The 19,805-nt window shown below is 42.8% G+C and overlaps 1 protein-coding gene across 1 annotated transcript in view; it reads right to left on the reverse strand.

Moving 5' to 3' along the window:
• LOC142201186 (macrophage mannose receptor 1-like) overlaps window positions 1-19,805 on the reverse strand; it is a 59,276-nt gene that overhangs the window by 14,861 nt on the left and 24,610 nt on the right. The window contains exons 14-24 of the mRNA XM_075272014.1: window positions 18,964-19,051; window positions 17,826-17,964; window positions 13,414-13,446; window positions 11,228-11,391; window positions 7,435-7,502; window positions 6,695-6,795; window positions 6,427-6,569; window positions 4,245-4,359; window positions 3,803-3,957; window positions 2,820-2,919; window positions 1,982-2,211 (exon numbers count right to left, since the gene is read on the reverse strand). Of these exons, the coding sequence (XP_075128115.1) occupies window positions 1,982-2,211; window positions 2,820-2,919; window positions 3,803-3,957; window positions 4,245-4,359; window positions 6,427-6,569; window positions 6,695-6,795; window positions 7,435-7,502; window positions 11,228-11,391; window positions 13,414-13,446; window positions 17,826-17,964; window positions 18,964-19,051 (1,336 nt within the window). The remainder of the gene's footprint in view (window positions 1-1,981; window positions 2,212-2,819; window positions 2,920-3,802; window positions 3,958-4,244; window positions 4,360-6,426; window positions 6,570-6,694; window positions 6,796-7,434; window positions 7,503-11,227; window positions 11,392-13,413; window positions 13,447-17,825; window positions 17,965-18,963; window positions 19,052-19,805) is intronic.

Raw genomic sequence — 19,805 nt, forward strand, 5'->3', positions numbered from 1 at the left:
ATCTGCTCAGCTCCTCCTGCTCTATAACATGATGCCTGCCCACCGAAAAGCATTTTCAGCAAGATTCCCTTTAAAGAACTTATTTAGCCATCTAAAACAAAATTAAACATGGCCAAGAGTGACATAAAATGCAATTTTAAGAAAGTCGGGCATGATGTTCAGGGTGCTTCCCATAGAGGGCAGCATAACAGAGGCATTGTCTCCCTGTTTACATCTTGGGAGACAGATTTGCATATTCCTCCCATGTTCCCTTGCAGTGGAGCTGTTGCAGAGTGCAGTCGCAGAAGAAAGCTTCAGAGTAGATTATATGGGTTAATCTTCAGTTTACTTTTCAGAACATGAGGTAACATCATCAGCATGTCTACATAGCAATGCAACAAGGAACACACTGGAAAGAACTAACCATAGAAAGATGCAGCAATGTGACATACAGACAAGTCTCCATAGCATATCATTACATGTATTCAGCACATAACAATAATAACATCGCCATCTAATGTCCGGAAGCTGTAAGTTCCTCCAACACAGTATAACACAATAAGTCTATATCTGTTGCATATATGTATATACCAACAGGAGCAACTATGGCTGTATAAGTCTCCACACACCTAATAGGTTGTCTCTCTTTAAGGAGTGACATTATCCCCATAATCTGGTCTCTCAGCCTCTCACTTCTAACAAATCAGAGAAACTGATTTGGTTATAACCCCGCATTATGCAGTGAAGACTTCTGGGAAAGTCGGGCATGATGTTCAGGGTGCTTCCCATAGAGGGCAGCATAACAGAGGTACTGTCTCCCTGTTTACATCTTGGGAGACAGATTTGCATATTCTTCCAATTTTAAGAAACTGTAATAGTAAACTAGGCCAAACTCCTCTTGCCAATCAGCTGCTTTCAGGGTCATCCTCCAGTCTCTTTATTCTGACCTTCAGTGATCAAGTCCTATCACAGACATGCAGATCACGGCTGCAGCCAATCACTGTCCCCCAAACTCAATGCTGGCTTATACTATGGTGTTTATGGACGCCTGCCCTGAGTCTGACTCTCCTGGGACCCGTGGCTTCTCAAATTTATCACTGGTTTTAACAAGTGTATGCCATAGAGAGGCCTGTGAATCTTATATTTCATTGTAAATATATGCATAGCTGCCGGTAGTTTTAAGCAGGGGGCAACATCATAGTGTGGGTGGTGATTACCTACACCAGGCATACCGAGAGAGAATACTGATCATGCACAGTGAAGTTCTCCGTCCTATACTTGGTGACTTTTGACCATAAAATTATGTTGAGCTACAGTTATCTGATCCCTGGATTCGGCAGTGTTTTGGCGCATGCGCAATGTATAAACCCAACCTAACACTGGGAATTGATTGAGAATGAGAAATCCTATGAATGATCATTCACCTTATAATCAGAACATTCAAAAGTCCCTGAAAACTGCAGTCTGGTGGGGGCCACAATCTTCATACAGGCAGGGGCCCATGGTGTTGACTGGTCACCACTACAGCTAGTGACTGACTGCAGAGGTCATATGTTGACCTGTTGGCACTGGAGGTCAGTATACAGAAATCGGTAAGGGCCCAGGAAACAGAAGCATAGGACCAATGGGGAGTCAGTAAGATATTACATTACGTCTTTAATAATATTATACAATTCTCAGCTATTTTTACATTTTTGAGGAATGGACAACCCCTTTAATGACTAGCTTTGATACCAATTGGCACAATATCTAGTAACAGTGTGCCTTATGTACGAGAGCTAAGAAGAAAATGACAATGGACTCCTGATTATGGGTTAGCTGTATGTATGAGCCTTTCAGATGGGGGTAGCCGGAGTCATCCAGAGCGGGAACCTTCTCTCAGTTATTGTCCTCATATATGGTCTGTAGAGTTTGGCGTTGCGCCATATTGCTTGTTTACACATCTCCACATTTCTAATTCTAATTTTATTAAAAATTGATAGTAAATCAAAAATATTCCCACCTCGTTCCTACTATACAGGCCAATCCAAAATGGCTCCTTATGTTTAGCCAGGTGGAGTTTTAGAAAATAGGTGGTGTACTTGTCCGAGATGCTGGCTAGCTGTGAATTACCCTTCAGACACTCCTGACGGGCCTCATCCCACGTCCTTTTGGTTGTAACAAACTTGTAGGTGGCGTCTCCATATGTATAGTGGTCTGAGGGACTGGTGGGGATAACTGGTAGACTCGGATCTAAAGAAGAAATGACGATAAAAGAGTTACTGTACATGTAGTGGAAGACGACAGACTATTACCTGGAGGGGAGTTTCACACACGGCATTTTTTGGAAAACACCACTGCAGTTTTTTATTCAGTTCCTTGAACCTAAGACAGAGATAGATACCGCAGGAAGGAGAAATGTAAGATCTTCCTCTGCATTTCCCATTCTCTTTTGGCTTTGGCTAAAAAACTGTGATGTCACTTTTGAAAAAATGTGTGAATATGGCGAGGTTCACACCTGCGCTGTTGACCCTACTGCAGATTCCATCTAAAATCAACGGAGAGAAAAATCCAGCAAAGAGTATCAGTACGTTTCAGTATAAAACCACTGCAAACCTGATGGACATCCAGCAGATCCCATTACCGTCTATGGGGTCCACGGGTAACCATTAGGGTTGAGCCGATCTTGAGATTTCAGGACCGATTTGAAAATCTGATTTCCGATCATTTTCCAGCTGATCCCAATCATGAAATTTGCTCTATCGCTGATTGGTATCCAATCTTTCCCGACCCCATTGCTCAACCCTAGTAACCGTTTTTTAAATAGATAAAAGAAATGTCTCCGCCATAACTGATCTTACCCTTATATCTCTGGCAGATGTATCCTCTCTCCAGACTACAATCCAGCACAATCCAGGTACCGGCATTCAGTAAATTTCCACGCAAAGCTACACAATCATCCTTAAAAAAAAAAAATTAAAAAAAATTTTTTTAAAAAAATTATAAAAATGACACAATTTCATGAACAGTGCTGTACTAAAGTTTTAATGAGGACCTTTCATGGTTTGGGGCACAGGCAGTTTTATATACTGCTGGAAAGCCGACAGTGTGCTGAATTCAGCGCACTGTCGGCTTTCCCGATCTGTGCCCCGGGTAAAGAGCCATCGGTCCCGGTACCGTAGATCTTTACAGTTTGTCAGGAACGTCCTTCTCCACAGCAGCGCTTATCGCGCTGTACAGTGTGAGCGGGGAGGAACGCTCCCTCCCCTCCTGATAATATTCGTCTATGGGCGAGCACTGTGAGCAGAGGGAGGAGGCGTTCCTCCCCGCTCACTCTGTACAGCGCGATAGGCGCTGCTGTGGAGAAGGACGTTCCTGACAGACTGTCAGGAACGCTCTTCTGGCTGTAAAGAGCTACGGTACTGGGACCGAAAACTGTTTACCCGGGGAACAGATCGTGAAAGACGACAGTACGCTGAATTCAGCACACTGTCAGCTTTCCAGTAGTATATAGAACTGTCTGTGCCCCAAACCATGAAAAAGGAAGAATGCTTTCAGGAATAAAATCCCAACTATTTGGGGTTATCAGACACATTGATATATTTGGGGTAGTCTAAGACTATCTAGTCCCAGTTTGCACTGTCTATCTTTTACACAGTATTAGTAAACCTGCCCCAGTGTTCAGTGTTGTCACATGTAAAGGTTTCCATTCCGCAGATCCCCTTCCTCCAGTCTATAGGCACAGGCTTACTCTGCCCACAGGTATATTCCACCTGTTCAGCCACAAATAGTCCCCTCCATTGTTAATATATAGTGTTATATATAAAGACAATAAATTACTTACAGATGAACCTCTAGACCACCGTGGATACCCTTGGGCCCAGTTTGAATAATACAATCCAACTTCATCCGTCCAGACAAACCTATGTTGTCTATTCTTGTCGTGTAATCCGATCCAGACATCAACCGTAATGTTGAATAACTGAGACATCACAAAAGCTGTAATGAAACATATGATATGTATGTATTATATATGTATCGCCATGTAGTGAAATGCAATGCAGTTTAGTCGAGCGGCAGAAGGGGCAAAATGGTTGTAATTGATCGCACCCTCTAAAGGAATGTATCGGCGATCTTTTATTTATTCAACCAGATAGTGAAGTCTATCACCATATGATTCAGGCGACCCTAACCCATCTATCTGTGGGACGGGGGTGATATCCTGGGTCTGGCGATGTTCCCTTTACAAAATACAGTTAAAAAAAAAAAGTCTATCCATTACTTACTTTGTAACAAATCATCATTTATAGTGGCCAGATTTCCTCCCAAGGACTGACAGGCACGTCTGGCATTATCCCAGTGAACCCCTTCATCTTCTCCTGTGCCAAATATCCCGTAACACTTAAATAGAGAATATCAGAATACGATTATGGCAAAGACGATGATACTAATAAATATCACAACAAATCCATAAGGTAACATTTCAGAAATAAGTCTTTGGTTATATTGTATGACATATACAAACATTCCCCAGTATACCCATCATCTATCAGACATTCGGAATCATACTGTTTATGGGCTAATATCCTCTGCCCACAACTTCGTCTCCATGTTGTTGGCATTGATGATGCGCCTACATTTAGCAAATTGCTGCCGTCAATGGTTTGCCTGCTCCAGCGTTTCGACAGCTCTCAAGCTGGCCTGCTGCTGAACTTGCTCCTCGCACTGTGCCTGTGATTGTTTTCCGGCATCTCAGCAGCTCTCTGGGATGCCATATAATGAGTGTGTTGTTGGCATCGATAATCCCCCTTCATCTCCACTTGATGAGAAGTCTGTTGACTCCTGGCTACCTTCATAGTCCTTGTTGTTTTAGAATTTTGAAACAAATTAGATTTTGTTTTTCCTGGCATGTTTAAAATTGACAAACTTCCAATTTGGATTAAAGGGGTTTTCCCATTTCAGTGTCTTAGCACTTTAGCAGATGAGATCATATGCAAATGATGCACACAATGGACTCAGTGTTATCTGTGTGTTTACATAGAGAGATAACAGACCAGGCTTTATCAGCAAACTCCAAATAACTGAGATAGTGCTGCTGGCAACAGCAGTGTAATATAGTATATGAACATAAATTCATAACAGTCATGAAGCTATGTCATTTACCGGGATAAAAAGTAGCCTATGTGTTAATTGAGGTTACAAACTATGTGCCAAATTTCATCCAAATCTGCTCAGCCATTTTTGCATGATTAACAAACATCCAAACTTTCACATTTATAATATTAGTAGGATTCCTATTGTGAACATAAATGTCTGATAGTTGGGGATCCCATTCTGAGACCTTCACCTATACCAAGACCTGGTGTTCCCTGGTGTCTCACACTTGTTGTACCTGGAGAGGAGGGTGCACACTTCTATGGGAATTTAGTAAAATAAATGAGAAACATGTTTGGAGGTTTCTGCGTGGTTTCTGCAGGTCTATGTATAGGCTTGAGCATCTCTCCAGTCACAGCAGCCACAAGACGTGGCATTCTCAGTACAGGTGTTCTAGAGGTGGGATCTATCAAGCATGATAGAGTTAATCCTCCATTATATAATCCTTCATTTGGTATCTGTCATCCATTTTGTATCGTACTATATACAATTATGTTATTCTATATGGTAGAGTCTGTTTCCAAGGGTTAAGAAATGTGGACATGGAAATGTTTGTGATTCTTATATCGGAGGCCTCATTGTGAGCCGATGCATCTGGTATTCTGTGTATTTTCTTATCTTTTTGTGTGAATGAATCCTATACCTATTAATCTTGTAATGTCTGGACATGTTGCAAAGCACTATCAGAATTGGAGATATTGGCACAATAAACAGAATTCATTGATACACTAAGCAGTGTGCTTGTCTTCTCCAGGCCTGCGATAAGAACATCAATTAGAAGCCCTACAACATACTTCGAGGGATCCATTTTGTCCTTAACAAGCATCCTGTGGATATGCCATGAGCTTGAAGATGGGAAGACCCTTTAACATTAGCAATTTAATAATAAAAATGAGCAGGTAGAACTACAGGGATAGGCCCACATGACTGGGGTTTGGAGGAAGGGTCATATGGCTACAAGTGAGCAAACGAAGAGAGGACGTTAAAGGACATGTAAGATCTCCTGGGAATAGTCAAGAGTTAAGTGTCACCAATACCACCTAGATACAGGGGCATTGTCATAGGGGGTGCAATGGCTACGGGCTCACCTGTGTCCTTTCAGCTAAGGAGGATAAAAGGTGGGAGGCTTTCCCTTAGGGCTCGGTATTTGGCCTCTGCCTATAATGTTCCATATCTAAGCCAACAGAACAGAGTCCGACCGCACATGACAATTCACTGTAGCTTATATTTAGGGCTGGATATACAAGTTACTATTGTAGTTCTGCATGTTCTATATTCTATATCCTGCAGTAATATTAATATTGATGAAATTACCTTCTGTCCAAATGGCATCCAGTCTTCTGGACATCCACCTTCTGGGGCAGGAAGAGTTGGGGCAAACGTGGCATTAATGGTACTGTTTGTTCTTTCACAGATAAATGCATTATAAACGCCACAATTTAGGTCATTCCAATACCCTATAAAAACAGAGCAATGGAAAGTAACAGCATATTAGTGATGGCCAAGAAAATGGACCCCTGACTACCCCTAACTACAGCGCAGTGCAAAATTATAGAAATGTCATTATAATCTCAATCCATACCCAATGGTGGTCGCATCTCGGTGCAAGACTCATCATTATTGGCAAAATCCGGCTGATTTGACTCCCAGGCGACAAAGTCAACTGGAGAACCGTCCATCCATCTAATAATAAAGACATGGCGTCATCAAAATTAAAATGTAATACACATGCTTAAAGGAGAATGATCAGACTAAATACAAAATGGGTGGGCACCCGGGGCACATGACATCACCAGGAGTCTGACAGATGCTGCGAGGATGTGCGGAAAGATGAGTATAAATGTTTTTGTTTTATTTTTTTTACCTCCCCTGTGTTACTATCTATTATATTCTATGGACTGAAGAGACCTCAGATTATAATAATTTACTACAATGTATGTCATGGGGGTCATTTAAATTTGTTCACGATGAATCCCCAATTGTTCAGTTTCGTTAAAAAAAACCCAAAAACTATTTTGGATATTAGGGTCAAAACCCAACTTGTGACAAAGCGGATCGCCCATCTCTTGTACTGATATGTCAGTAAAAACTGGCCAGTCTAGTCGTTTATTGGTCAGGTGTGGTCTTTTGTGCTTTTGGTTTCAAGTACTTGTAGCCATGACCATATGGGGCTGTAATGTATGGCAAAACATGGCAGCAACACAAAAATTTCCCCACCATTAGACTGGATGCCACTTTGGTCCTCACACTTCTCAATGTACGTCAAGTATACAGACAACAGCTATAATCAGTTTACTGTCACTTTCTCCATCAAGCACCTACTTAAATTCTTTATCCGGTCCCAAACGTAGGCCGATGAAATAAGTTTTCATTGTTCCTATGGAAGATATCTAAAAATGGAAAATAAAAGATTAAAGGGATTAAGACTCTGTTCACATTAGAATCATGGATATTTTTAATTCACCTTTTAATGACTGGCCTATTTTGGACCAAGAAATTATTTATTCTCATTTTCAAAAACACATTCTAAGAGTCACAGTGTTTTTACTTTTACATTTAGTGAGGTGTAGTTTTTATTGGCATCATTTTAGGGTACATATAATTCATTAAGATAAGATAAAGATAATACTTTAATAACCCCACCATAGGGAAATTCAGTGTGTTACAGCAGCATGGATAATACAGTAATATTTTACAATAAATAATACATACAAGTTCATAGCAGATAGAAAAGATACCAGTCATAGCAACTAAAAAGAAAAGAAAGACTTCAGGATCATTTAGTTCTCTGTGTGGAGTGATCTTCGCTTTGCCTGATGTTGATTATACAGCCTGACCATGGTTGGGAGGAAGGATCTTTGATAACACTCCTTTTCACACTTGGGGTGAAGCAGTCGGTCACTGACAGTACTGCCCAGTGCTGACACTGTTTCATACATGAGATGTTCTCACCTCATGAGAACTCACCACAGACAGTGTCCTTCTGTCACCCACCACCTGTAATGTGTCCAGGGGGCTCCCCAGGACAGAGCTGATCCTTCTGATCAGCCTGTCAAGTCTATTTCTGTCTGTGGCTGGTATGCTACTCCCCCAGCAGGCCACTCTGAAGAAGATGGCTGATGTTACCACAGAGTTGAAAAAGCCCCTAAGAAGTGCCCCCTGGGCTCCAAAGCCCCTCAGCCTCCTGAGCAGGTGGAGCCTGCTGTGACCCTTTCTGTGCAGCGCCTCCAGGTGATCAGCCCAGTCCAGATTATTATTGAGGAGCACACTCAGATACTTATAGGTCCTGGCTATCTCAATGCCTATCTCCTGGATGGCCCTCAGATTCGGGGAACTCCTCCAATTACTAAAGTCCACCACCATCTCCTTGGTGTTCCCGACATTAGTCCTGAAATGGTTCCACTGACACCATTCCACAAAGTCCCAGTTTAAGTCTCTGTATTCCAGGTCGTCTCCATCTGTGATGAGGCCTACTACTGCAGAGTCATCGGAGTACTTCTGTAAGTAACAGCTGGATGAGTTGCACCTAAAGTCAGCAGTATATAGTATGAATAGGAAAGGGGCAAGAACTGTACCTAGTGATGCCCCTGTACTACATATCACAGTGTCCGACACACAGCCCCGGGCTCTCACATACTGAGGTCGGTTTGTGAGGTAGTCTATGATCCAGTTGGATACGTGATGTTCCACTCCAACCAGGTCCAGCTTGTCTCTCAGTAGCCCTGGCTGAATGGTGTTAAAATCACTGGTGAAATCAAAGATTATTATTATTATACAGTGTTCCGTGGTTTCTCCAGGTGAGAAAGATTTCTGTGAAGGTGAATGATGGCATCATCTACCCCAATGCCCGGCTACCTGGAGGAGGTCCATAACAGATGTGTCAAGATGTGTCAAGATCAGTCCCTCTAGAACCTTCATCAACTGGGATGTCAGTGCTAAAGGTCTGTAGCCATTGAGGTCCGTCGGATGAGGTGTCTTTGGAACTGGTACCACACAAGATGTTTTCCATAGTTGTGGTACCACTTCCAGCTTCAGGCTCATATTGTACATGTGTGTAACAACACCACAACTCTCGCGCTTATCCCATCGGGTCCTCTGACCTTGCCTGCTTTTATCTTCCTGATTTCCCTACACACTTGAGACTCAGTGAAGATCAGATTGTAACCAGGTGGGCAGTTGAGTAAAAGCAGGTGGCGCTGGGGCCGTGGTGGTGGTGGTGGTGGTGGTGGTGGGGGTTGAATGACATGGGAGGAGGTGGTATGTGAGGTGGTATGTGATCAAATCTGTTGTAGAATAGATTTAGTTCATTAAGCCATTTTGTGTCTCCTGCTGCATGGAGGATGGGGTGTCTGTGACCAGATATTGCCTTAAGACTATTCCAAACTTTACTGACACATCCCTCAGCCATTTGCTGCTCCATCGTCCTCCTGTAATTGGCTTTCCCCTCCCTAATCTGTCGCCTCAGCTCCTTTTGCACAACCCCCAGGCATACATTATCTCCAGACCTGAAGGCTCTATTTTTCTCCTTGAGAAGAGCTTTTATATCAGAGTTGATCCATAGCTTGTTATAAGAGAAACACCTCACTGCTTTTGTGGGTACCGTGTTATCTGCACCGAAATTAATGTACTGTAGTCCGTTATGCAGTATGTAAGCCCCTCAATGTCATTCCGATGGGAATCCTGCAACACTTCCCATGTAGTTGTCTCATAACAATCCCTCAGAGCCCCCACACTCTTCTGACCAGATCCTCACTGTACGAATAACAGCTGGTTCTCTAACGTTCATTAGTTTTGGGGGTGGGGCAGTGCAAAAACACTTCATTTTGTCATTTTCATGATTTTCTTTAAATGTCATGCGGAATAAATAATATAATAATTTTATTGAGTCGGTACCATATTTGTGATACCCATGCTTGACAACAATTTTCTAGGAATGGCATACAAAGTGCACCACCATTTATTTGTTTGAACAGAGTCTAACTCCATATGGGTGCACCCTGACCCCCCATGAACATGGCTATGCTACTTTTGGGCATCACCACTCCCTCTGTTACGTGATATTGGCACAAAATTTGTCGAACATTTCCCCATTTCAGTCATGACCATCATATAAAGTACCTAAAGCCTCGTTGACATCAGCGTTGGTATTCCGTCCGGTGGAGTCTGCATGAAGAACCCCTTCCCCCCGGAATATCGAACACAAATTCAAGCACTGTGCAGTAAAAGCACACGGACCCCATAGACTATAATGGAACTACTTTCCTGTCCGCATGATCCCTGCAGAGATCGGGCGGCAAGCACATGGACTCCATTATAGTCTATGGAGTCCGTGTGCTTTCACTGGCACACCGCTTGTAGTTGCGTTTGGTATTCTGTTCGGTGTGGGGGGGGGGTCCTCATGCAGACTCCCCCAGATAGAATACCAACACAGATGTGAACGAGGCTTAAGTCACAAATAAAAAGATTCCTAACCCGGCAGTTGCTGGTGCATTCTGCAGTGCCAGCTCTTCTGCAAATCCGGGAGATCACTACTTTTTTTTTTGGGAGCCCCCTGGTATTTCTGGGAGAGTTGGAAGTATAGCTACACCTAATTTATATACAGTGTTTATGTACAGTGTAGCCTGTATATTTTATATATAGTATATACATTTCCCCAGACTCTGCTGATACAGTCTACATAGCAAAAGTTCAAGTTAAGCTGCATGAAACACAAGGGGGAAACACTGTGATTTAGATAACCCTAACCTATCTATCTGCAGGACTGGGGTGATATGCTGGGTCTGGTGACAGTAACCTATCTATCTGCAGGGCTGGGGTGATATGCTGGGTCTGGTGACAGTAACCTATCTGCAGGGCTGGGGTGATATGCTGGGTCTGGTGACAGTAACCTATCTATCTGCAGGACTGGGGTGATATGCTGGTTCTGGTGACACTAACCTATCTATCTGCAGGGCTGGGGTGATATGCTGGGTCTGGTGACAGTAACCTATCTATCTGCAGGGCTGGGGTGATATGCTGGGATCTGGTGACAGACTCTCTTTAAAATATTATGCAATTAAAAATTTCTGTGGACCCCGTAGCATAAAATAAGAATAATATTTGTATTCACACTTACGTAGCTCCAGACGTAATTCCTCTCAGATTCACTGTCAATAGTGGCAAGATGAGAAAAACTGTGTTTGCAAAATTCTTGAGCTTTCTCTATCGGTTTTTCCTCCGTGATAATATAGTATTGGCTGTCATTGTAGATCAGCCAGCCGTCACTTGTAACTTCATATTCTATGATATAAATAGGACACAAATATATTATTATAATATACAAGTGGGAAGGATTGACACAAATAACACACAAATGTAACAGGGATCATGGCGGCACAGGGAGCAATGTATTGTGGTACGTGTTGTGTATTCTGCCATTTTTCAATGCATCTTTTTCTTACTAGCCATGGGCAAAGGCCAAAGTGTCAGCCGTAGACAGAAGGACTGATTAAGGGTATAAGAATATTTGCCCCTCAAACATATTGCCCTAACCCAAGGTCAGAAGGAGAAAGATACATTGTGGAATTTCATATAAATCATTGAAGTTTCCATTTTTAATTACTTCTCATGGTCTTGTAGAAACGTCCCCACTGCACTTCCTCTCCTTTTTACAGGGTATCTGGGCTGCTGGGGTCTGCATTTATCTAGGGGGTCAACTATGAGCACTGGCATTTATCATTGGTTCTGTAGAGGGTTTGCACTTACTTAAATGTTATATTTAAATGTATCTGTAATAAATTTAGAGATCTAGTGTTGAAATGAGTTTGGAGGATCTGGGCTGGGATCTGTATTAGTTTAGGAGGTCTAGTCTGGGGTCTGTATTAGTTTAGGAGGTCTAGTCTGGGGTCTGTATTAGTTTAGGAGGTTTAGTCTGGGTCTGTATTAGTTTAGGAGGTCTAGTCTGGGGTCTGTATTAGTTTAGGAGGTCTAGTCTGGAGCCTGTATTAGTTTAGAGGTCTAGTCTGGAGTCTGTATTAGTTTAGGAGGTCTAGTCTGGGGTCTGTATTAGTTTAGAGGTCTAGTCTGGGGTCTGTATTAGTTTAGGAGGTCTAGTCTGGGGTCTGTATTAGTTTAGAGGTCTAGTCTGGGATCTGTATTAGTTTAGGAGGTCTAGTCTGGAGCCTGTATTAGTTTAGAGGTCTAGTCTGGAGTCTGTATTAGTTTAGGAGGTCTAGTCTGGGGTCTGTATTAGTTTAGGAGGTCTAGTCTGGGGTCTGTATTAGTTTAGAGGTCTAGTCTGGGATCTGTATTAGTTTAGGAGGTCTAGTCTGGAGCCTGTATTAGTTTAGGAGGTCTAGTCTGGGGTCTGTATTAGTTTAGGAGGTCTAGTCTGGGATCTGTATTAGTTTAGGAGGTCTAGTCTGGGGTCTGTATTAGTTTAGGAGGTCTAGTCTGGAGCCTGTATTAGTTTAGGAGGTCTAGTCTGGGGTCTGTATTAGTTTAGGAGGTCTAGTCTGGGATCTGTATTAGTTTAGGAGGTCTAGTCTGGGGTCTGTATTAGTTTAGGAGGTCTAGTCTGGGGTCTGTATTAGTTTAGGAGGTCTAGTCTGGGTCTGTATTATTCCAGGGGTCTAGGTTGTTTTTGTGTCTTACACATTGTTGCAGTGATTCGCTGAACAGGTTACGGATCGCTTATACATGACAGTGTTTGGAGGGATTAATGAAAATTGAACAATAGAAAAGAAGACAAAAATAAAACATGGCCTATATTTTGACAGTTCATTACAACAGACCATCAAAATAATGGTCATGTGAATAACCTCCAGTCACTGACATTGCATTTAATGTGAATGGCGCCTTAGTCTGCAGAACTCTAGAAATAAATGCTGCAAAACTCAATGAAGGACAGTGTAGAAAAATGTAATGTGACTTTCAAAATCACAGCTGCAAAATAACGCGGCGTATACGATCCAGGCTCCCATTGAAATCAATGGGAGCTTTTACGGCGCGCAAAGTCTCACACGCCATATACGTGCCAGATCACGCGGCACATTATTCCGTGAGAATGGACCCTTAGGGTTGTTTCACACAACGTCTTTTTTGGAAAACTGACAGTTTTTGTGGAAGTTTGCCATTGGGGATGGGAAATATAGATGAAGAACATACATTTCTCCTTCCTACTGCATCTACTGCTGGCTTTGTTAAAAAAAAAAAAAAAAAAAAAAAAAAAAAAAAACCTGCATCAAAAACAATAGTTGTGTTATCCAAAAAAAATTGCTTTGTGTAAAACTCCCCTTACAGAATGAGAAATAAGTAACTTACCAGGAAGTTTTGGTTCTTCCTTTAATTCTGCTCCTAGAAATAAGAAAATGTAAATTTTAGTACTGGCCCTGTGACTTTCATGTTAGTCTCACAGCTCATTCCCTTGTTGTTTGCTCGTTCTAAGTCAGTCATGAGGAATTTTGTGAATAGATAGATAGATAGAATTATATTTTCCTTCATTTATTGTTTCTTTTTTACGCTTGTATAAAACATGAAGTTCAGGCATTTTTTAAAGTGTAAAAGCAACAAAAATTAACTCTTATTATTAATCAATTAAGGAGGATTATCAGAGGGGTAGATATATTAGAGAAGCTCTATAATAAAAAAAAAAAAGTATCCCTTTGTTTGAAAATAAGCCTGTGTGTAAGGTAATGCTATTGAATATGTACTGACAGCTTCATTATGAAGTTATGTGATCTCCTCTGGTGCACACAATTCCTGTATGAACCGGAAGTCAGACTGTAAATATAATAAGATAAGATAAGATAATCCTTTAATAGTCCCACCTTGGGGAAATTTCAGCGTGTTACAGCAGCATAGTAATACAGATACAGGATAATACAGAGTAATATGTTACAGACGTAGACACAGATAAGCTGAGAAGAGAAGATATACTAGGAGTCCATGGCAGCTAAGGAAAAACAGAAGAGAAAGAGGAAGACCTCATGGTCATCCTCATAATCATTAGTTCTCTGTGCGGAGAGCTCTTCGTTTGGTCTGATGTAGATTATACAGCCTGGTCGCGGTTGGAAGGAAGGACCTGCGATAGCGCTCCTTCTCACACTTGGGGTGAAGCAGACGGTCGCTTACAGTGCTGCCAAGTCCCATCAGGGTCCCATACATGGGGTGGGATTTGTTCCCCCGCATGGAGGTCACCACAGACAGTATCCTTCTGTCACCCACCACCTGTACTGGGTCCAAGGGGCTCCCCAGGACAGAGCTGGCCCTCCTGATCAGCCTGTCAAGTCTATTTCTGTCCCTGGTTGATATACTGCTTCCCCAGCAGGCCACACCGAAAAAGATGGCTGAGGCAACCACAGAGTTGAAGAAGGCCCTAAGAAGTGTCCCCTGGACTCCGAAGGCCCTCAGCCTCCTGAGCAGGTAGAGTCTGCTGTGGCCCTTTCTGTGCAGCGCCTCCAGGTGATCAGCCCAGTCTAGTTTATTATTGAGGAGCACGCCCAGGTACTTATAGGTCCTGACTATCTCAATACATGTTCCTTGGATCTCCACCGGGGTCGGAGCACCTCTCCGTTTACTAAAGTCCACCACCATCTCCTTGGTCTTCCCAGCATTAATCCTGAGCTGGTTCTGCTGGCACCATTCAACAAAATCCCGGTTTAAGTCTCTGTATTCCCTATCATCGCCATCAGTGATAAGGCCGACTATAGCAGAGTCATCGGAGTACTTCTGTAAGTAACAGCTGGATGAGTTGTGCCTGAAGTCAGCAGTGTACAGTGTGAAGAGGAATGGGGCAAGAACTGTACCTTGTGGTGCCCCCGTACTACAGATCACAGTGTCAGACACACAGTCCTGGGCTCTCACATACTGAGGGCGGTTTGTCAGGTAGTCTAGGATCCAGTTGGACAGGTGATGGTCCACACCACCAAGGTTCAGCTTCTCCCTCAGTAGCCCTGGCTGAATGGTGTTGAACGCACTGGAGAAATCAAAGAACATTATTCTCACAGTGTTCCCGGGTTTCTCCAGGTGAGAGAGAGCTCTGTGAAGAAGGTGGATGATGGCGTCATCTACCCCAATGCCTGGCCGGTAAGCAAACTGGAGGGGGTCCAGAGCGGAGCTCACTAGGGGGCGTAGGTGTGTCAGGACCAGTCTCTCTAGGACCTTCATTAGGTGTGATGTCAGTGCTACAGGTCGGTAGTCATTGTAGCCCATCGGGTTGGGTTTCTTTGGGACTGGTACCACGCAAGATGTTTTCCACAGTTGAGGTACCACCCCCAACTTCAGGCTCATATTGTACATGTGCGTTATAATACCACACAGCTGGTCACTGCACATTTTAAGAACTCTTGCGCTTATACCATCAGGTCCCCCCGCTTTGTTCGCTCTAATATTCTTCATTTCCTTACACACCTGAGACTCCTGCAGGATCAGATAGTCAGATTGCAGTTGACCGCAGGTCGGTGGGGGTTGGGTCTTGGTGTGTGAGGGGAGGGCGGTTAGCTGACATGCTGGTGGAGGGAGCATTTGCTTGGAGTCGAATCTATTGAAGAATAGATTAAGCTCGTTAAGCCACTTCCTGTCCCCTACTGTTCGGTGCCTTGTCTTTTCCTTGTGTCCTGAAATTGCCTTAAGGCTGTCCCACACCTCAGAGATTCTACCCTCCCCCATCTGTAGCTCCATCTTCCGTCTGTAGTTGGCTTTCCCTTCCCTGATCAATTGTCTCAGCTGTTTCTGAACCGCCCCCAGGCCATCTTTGTCCCCAGACCTAAAAATTCTCTTTTTTTGCTTGAGGAGAGTTTTAATCTCAGAGTTAATCCATGGTTTGTTATTGGAGAAACACCTCACCTTCCTAGTTGGTACCGTGCTGTCCACACAGAAATTAATGTAGTCCGTTATGCAATGTGTGAGTCCCTCAATGTCCTCTGGAAATGAGTCTTGAAACACTTCCCATAAAGTTATATCAAAGCAGTCCCTTAGAGACTCGACACTTCCCTCTGACCAAATCTTCACGGTACGGGTAACCGCCGGTTCTCTGCGCACCAGTGGAATGTATGTGGGTCGCAGATGTACCAGGTTGTGATCTGATCTGCCTAGGGGTGGTAGGGCAGATGAGTTATATGCATCCCTTACATTGGCAAAGAGCAAGTCCAGCGTCTTGTTGTCTCTTGTATGGCAGGTTACATACTGTGTGAAGCCTGGTAGAGTGGATGCTGAGACATGGTTGAAGTCTCCAGACACTAGGAGCAGGGCATGGGGGTGAGATGATTGCAGCTCACTCACAACAGCATGGAGGACTTCACAGGCAGCGTCAGCTTTAGCAGAGGGGGGGACATAGGCAGCTAGTACAATAACATGTGATAGTTCCCTTGGCAGGTAAAAAGGTCTCATGCCCACGGCTAGCAGTTCAATATCCTTTCCACACAATTGTTTCTTAACCACAATATGTCCTGGATTACACCATCTCTCATTGACAAATATTGCAATTCCTCCGCCTATTCGCTTACCGCTCTCCAGTGTTCTGTCCGCCCGAAGAAGTTTGAAGCCCTCCACGGAGGCAAGTATGTCCGGAGTGATTTCAGTAAGCCAAGTCTCTGTAAACAGCATCATACTGCACTCACGAAACTCCTGTTGATGTCTGGTCAGTGCTGTCAGTTCATCCATCTTATTCACAATTGATCTCACATTCCCCATAATGATGGACGGGATCACATGCTTTTTGCGTTTTCTTCCTTCGCGTCTCAGTATGCCGGCTCGTTTTCCGCGTTTTCTAAGTCTCCTTATTAGTTCGTGGGGGATGGTAAGAGCATGCTTGCCCTGTAGCTTGTCCTGCAGCATGCTTCTAAGGTGTAATAGTGTCTCCTTAGTGTAAACCAGTCTTCCTTGTCTGTGTGGAGGCATGCTTCAGACAAAAAGGCTCAAAAAGGATTTCTTTATAAGAGTTTCTGCATCAAATTCCAGCCCATGGTAAGTTCTTATACTAATACTCCTTATAGTAATAGAAAAAAGTGAACAAAAAAGGACGGGATAGAGAAAGATCAGTTTAGTTTCAGCAGCTGTAAACACATGCAGCCACACACTAGGCAGGCGCAGGGTAATAGCTCTATCACAACCTTGATAGACTTACATTGTGAGTTTTATCTCCTGGTAATAAGGGAATTGTGCACATCAGAGCAGCAGAGAGGAGGTCGGTGCTCCAGAGGGAAGCAAAAAAAAAAAAAAAAAAAAAAAAAAAGTCAACAAGCTATTCAGTAAATGGTACCACAATTCTGTCACTGAGCTCCTTGGGCAGTTCCTTTGACCCCATGATTCTCATTTGCTCTGACATGCACTGTGAGCTGTGAGGTCTTATATAGACAGGTGTGCGCCTTTCCTAATCAAGACCAATAAGTTTAATTAGACACAGCTGGACCCCAATGAAGGAGCAGAAGCATCTCAAGGAGGATCAGAAGGAAATGGACAGCATGTGAGTTAAATATGAGTGTCACAGCAAAGGGTCTGAGTACTTATCACCATGTGATATTTCTTTTTTTTTTAAATAAATTTTCAAAAATATCTACATTTCAGTTTTTTTTCTGTCAAGAGTGTACATTAATGAGAAATAAAATGACCTTTTTTATTTTAGCAAATGGCTGCAATGAAGCAAAGAGTGAAAAATTTAAAGGGGTCTGAATACTTTCCGTACCCACTGTATCTATCGGAGGATATTATCTTTTTTTTTATATATATGTTTGTACCTTTTTTTAGCATACAAATCCAGTCCATTAAACTGTAACAATACGCATCATTCCACCATATTGAACCAAGTATCATCCCACAAGACTCCTCTCCGTTGTAGTTGTCAGGTTGCCCATAGGCCCAGTTTTCATAACTCAACTAATTTAAAAAAAAAAAAGAAAAAAGGAAAATATCAGTAATCGGTTACTTAAAAAATATATATTTTAAAAAATATTTTAAAAATTCGAAATAAACTTACTTCAACTCATCATATGTGAAAATGCCCAAACTGTTAAATTTTAGAAAAAAAAAAAATCCCATACAGCGAATTCCATAATTGGAAGAAATCATCAAAATAGGCAAATCTTAGGTTTTTTCCACTGTTTTGTCTCCCCAAAAAAATTAATAAGAAATGTAATTAAAAGGTCAGATATTCCCCAACATGGTCTTAATCAAAACTATAGTTTGCCCTGCTAAAAAAAATACTAGAAAAAAAAAAAAAAAAAAAACACACCTTACCTTTTCTAAACACAGAAATACACAAGTTAAGGGTGTCACATTATGGCAAGAGACTGGGTTTTTTTCCAAAAAGTTTTAGAACTATATACACCCATGAACAATTATTATACTCTGGGGTATTTCAGACCCCAGAATATAATAATCGGAGACTGAGGGGAGATACAGACATAAAAAAAAAAGTTACTTACCTGTCTCTGGCTCCGCTGCAGTCTTAGGTGGTGTTGGCTATCTTTATTAACGCACGGATGTCACATGACATTTCATGCCCTCCCTCCATCTGCCCCCAGTTTCATGTCCTCCCTCCATCTGTCCCCAGTTTCATGTCCTCCCTCCATCTGTCCCCATTTTCATGTCCTCCCCTCCATCTTTGCCCCCAGGTTACTGTAGCTCCTAAATTTCTCCACACCACACATACACACACACACACACACACACACACACACACACAGAGACAAACACCATACCTCCCAACCGTCCCGATTTCCACGGGACATTCACGATTCCAGTGACGTGTCCCGTGGTCCCGGTTGGAGGGAGGTATGTCCCAATTTCAACTCAGATCTGCGTCCAGAGACGTGTTTTGTTTAATATTGGTCAACTAATGATAATTGTTCCAACAAGACATGAGACATTACTTACAGGTGAGCCATCTGACCATACAAAGCCTTTACCCGGACCACTCCTCACTAGGCCAATCCAGATTTTTCTACTGTACACGCCATAAGATCTAATATAAAAATAAATATACAAATAAAAATTGAATATACTGCAATGTACCTAGATATATCCTGACATTTCTTGGTCTGTACCAACAATTCAAACATATTATATTACTGTTTTAGTTTAAATTTTTACATGTATAACTTTTTATATATAGGTATTTATTTTAGTCCCATTTGGCTGTACAATCCTCTGATCGCTCATATAATACACTACAATACTGATGTAGTTTATTACTCGCCGTCAGTGTTTTATTGACAGGCAACCTATGAGGTCCTGCCTCTGTAAGAATCCGTTCTCACGATGTAACGCGGCGCTGATTCTGACACCTACACTCGTGTCAGAGTCAGTGCTGCAAAACAGAATCTCATTGACTTCAGTGGGTTCCGTTTAGCATGCGTAACACATTGAATTCAATGGGAGCCAATTCAACTCATGGATTTCAATGTGTTACGCGCACTAAACGGAAGCCATTGAAGTCAATGGGATTCTATTTTGCAGCGCTGTCAGCTCTAACAGGGTCTCGCTGCCAGAGCCGACTGCGTATGCGTCACCCATGACGACGAAAGAAGAGGACACAGAAGGGGAGGAGGCAGATCAGGAAGAAGGCGTGGCTGGATTGCCCAGTTCCGGCAGCAGTGGGGACGCCTCCATCGGCGTATGAGCGCTGGGGCCCACCCTCATTGCTGCCGGACACTCATTAGCATACCGGGAAAAAACGGTATTTCTGATGACTGGCGCGGTGGAGACCACATCAAAAG

The sequence above is a fragment of the Leptodactylus fuscus genome, chromosome 4 (genome assembly GCF_031893055.1).
Source record: "Leptodactylus fuscus isolate aLepFus1 chromosome 4, aLepFus1.hap2, whole genome shotgun sequence".
Lineage (NCBI taxonomy): Eukaryota > Metazoa > Chordata > Amphibia > Anura > Leptodactylidae > Leptodactylus > Leptodactylus fuscus.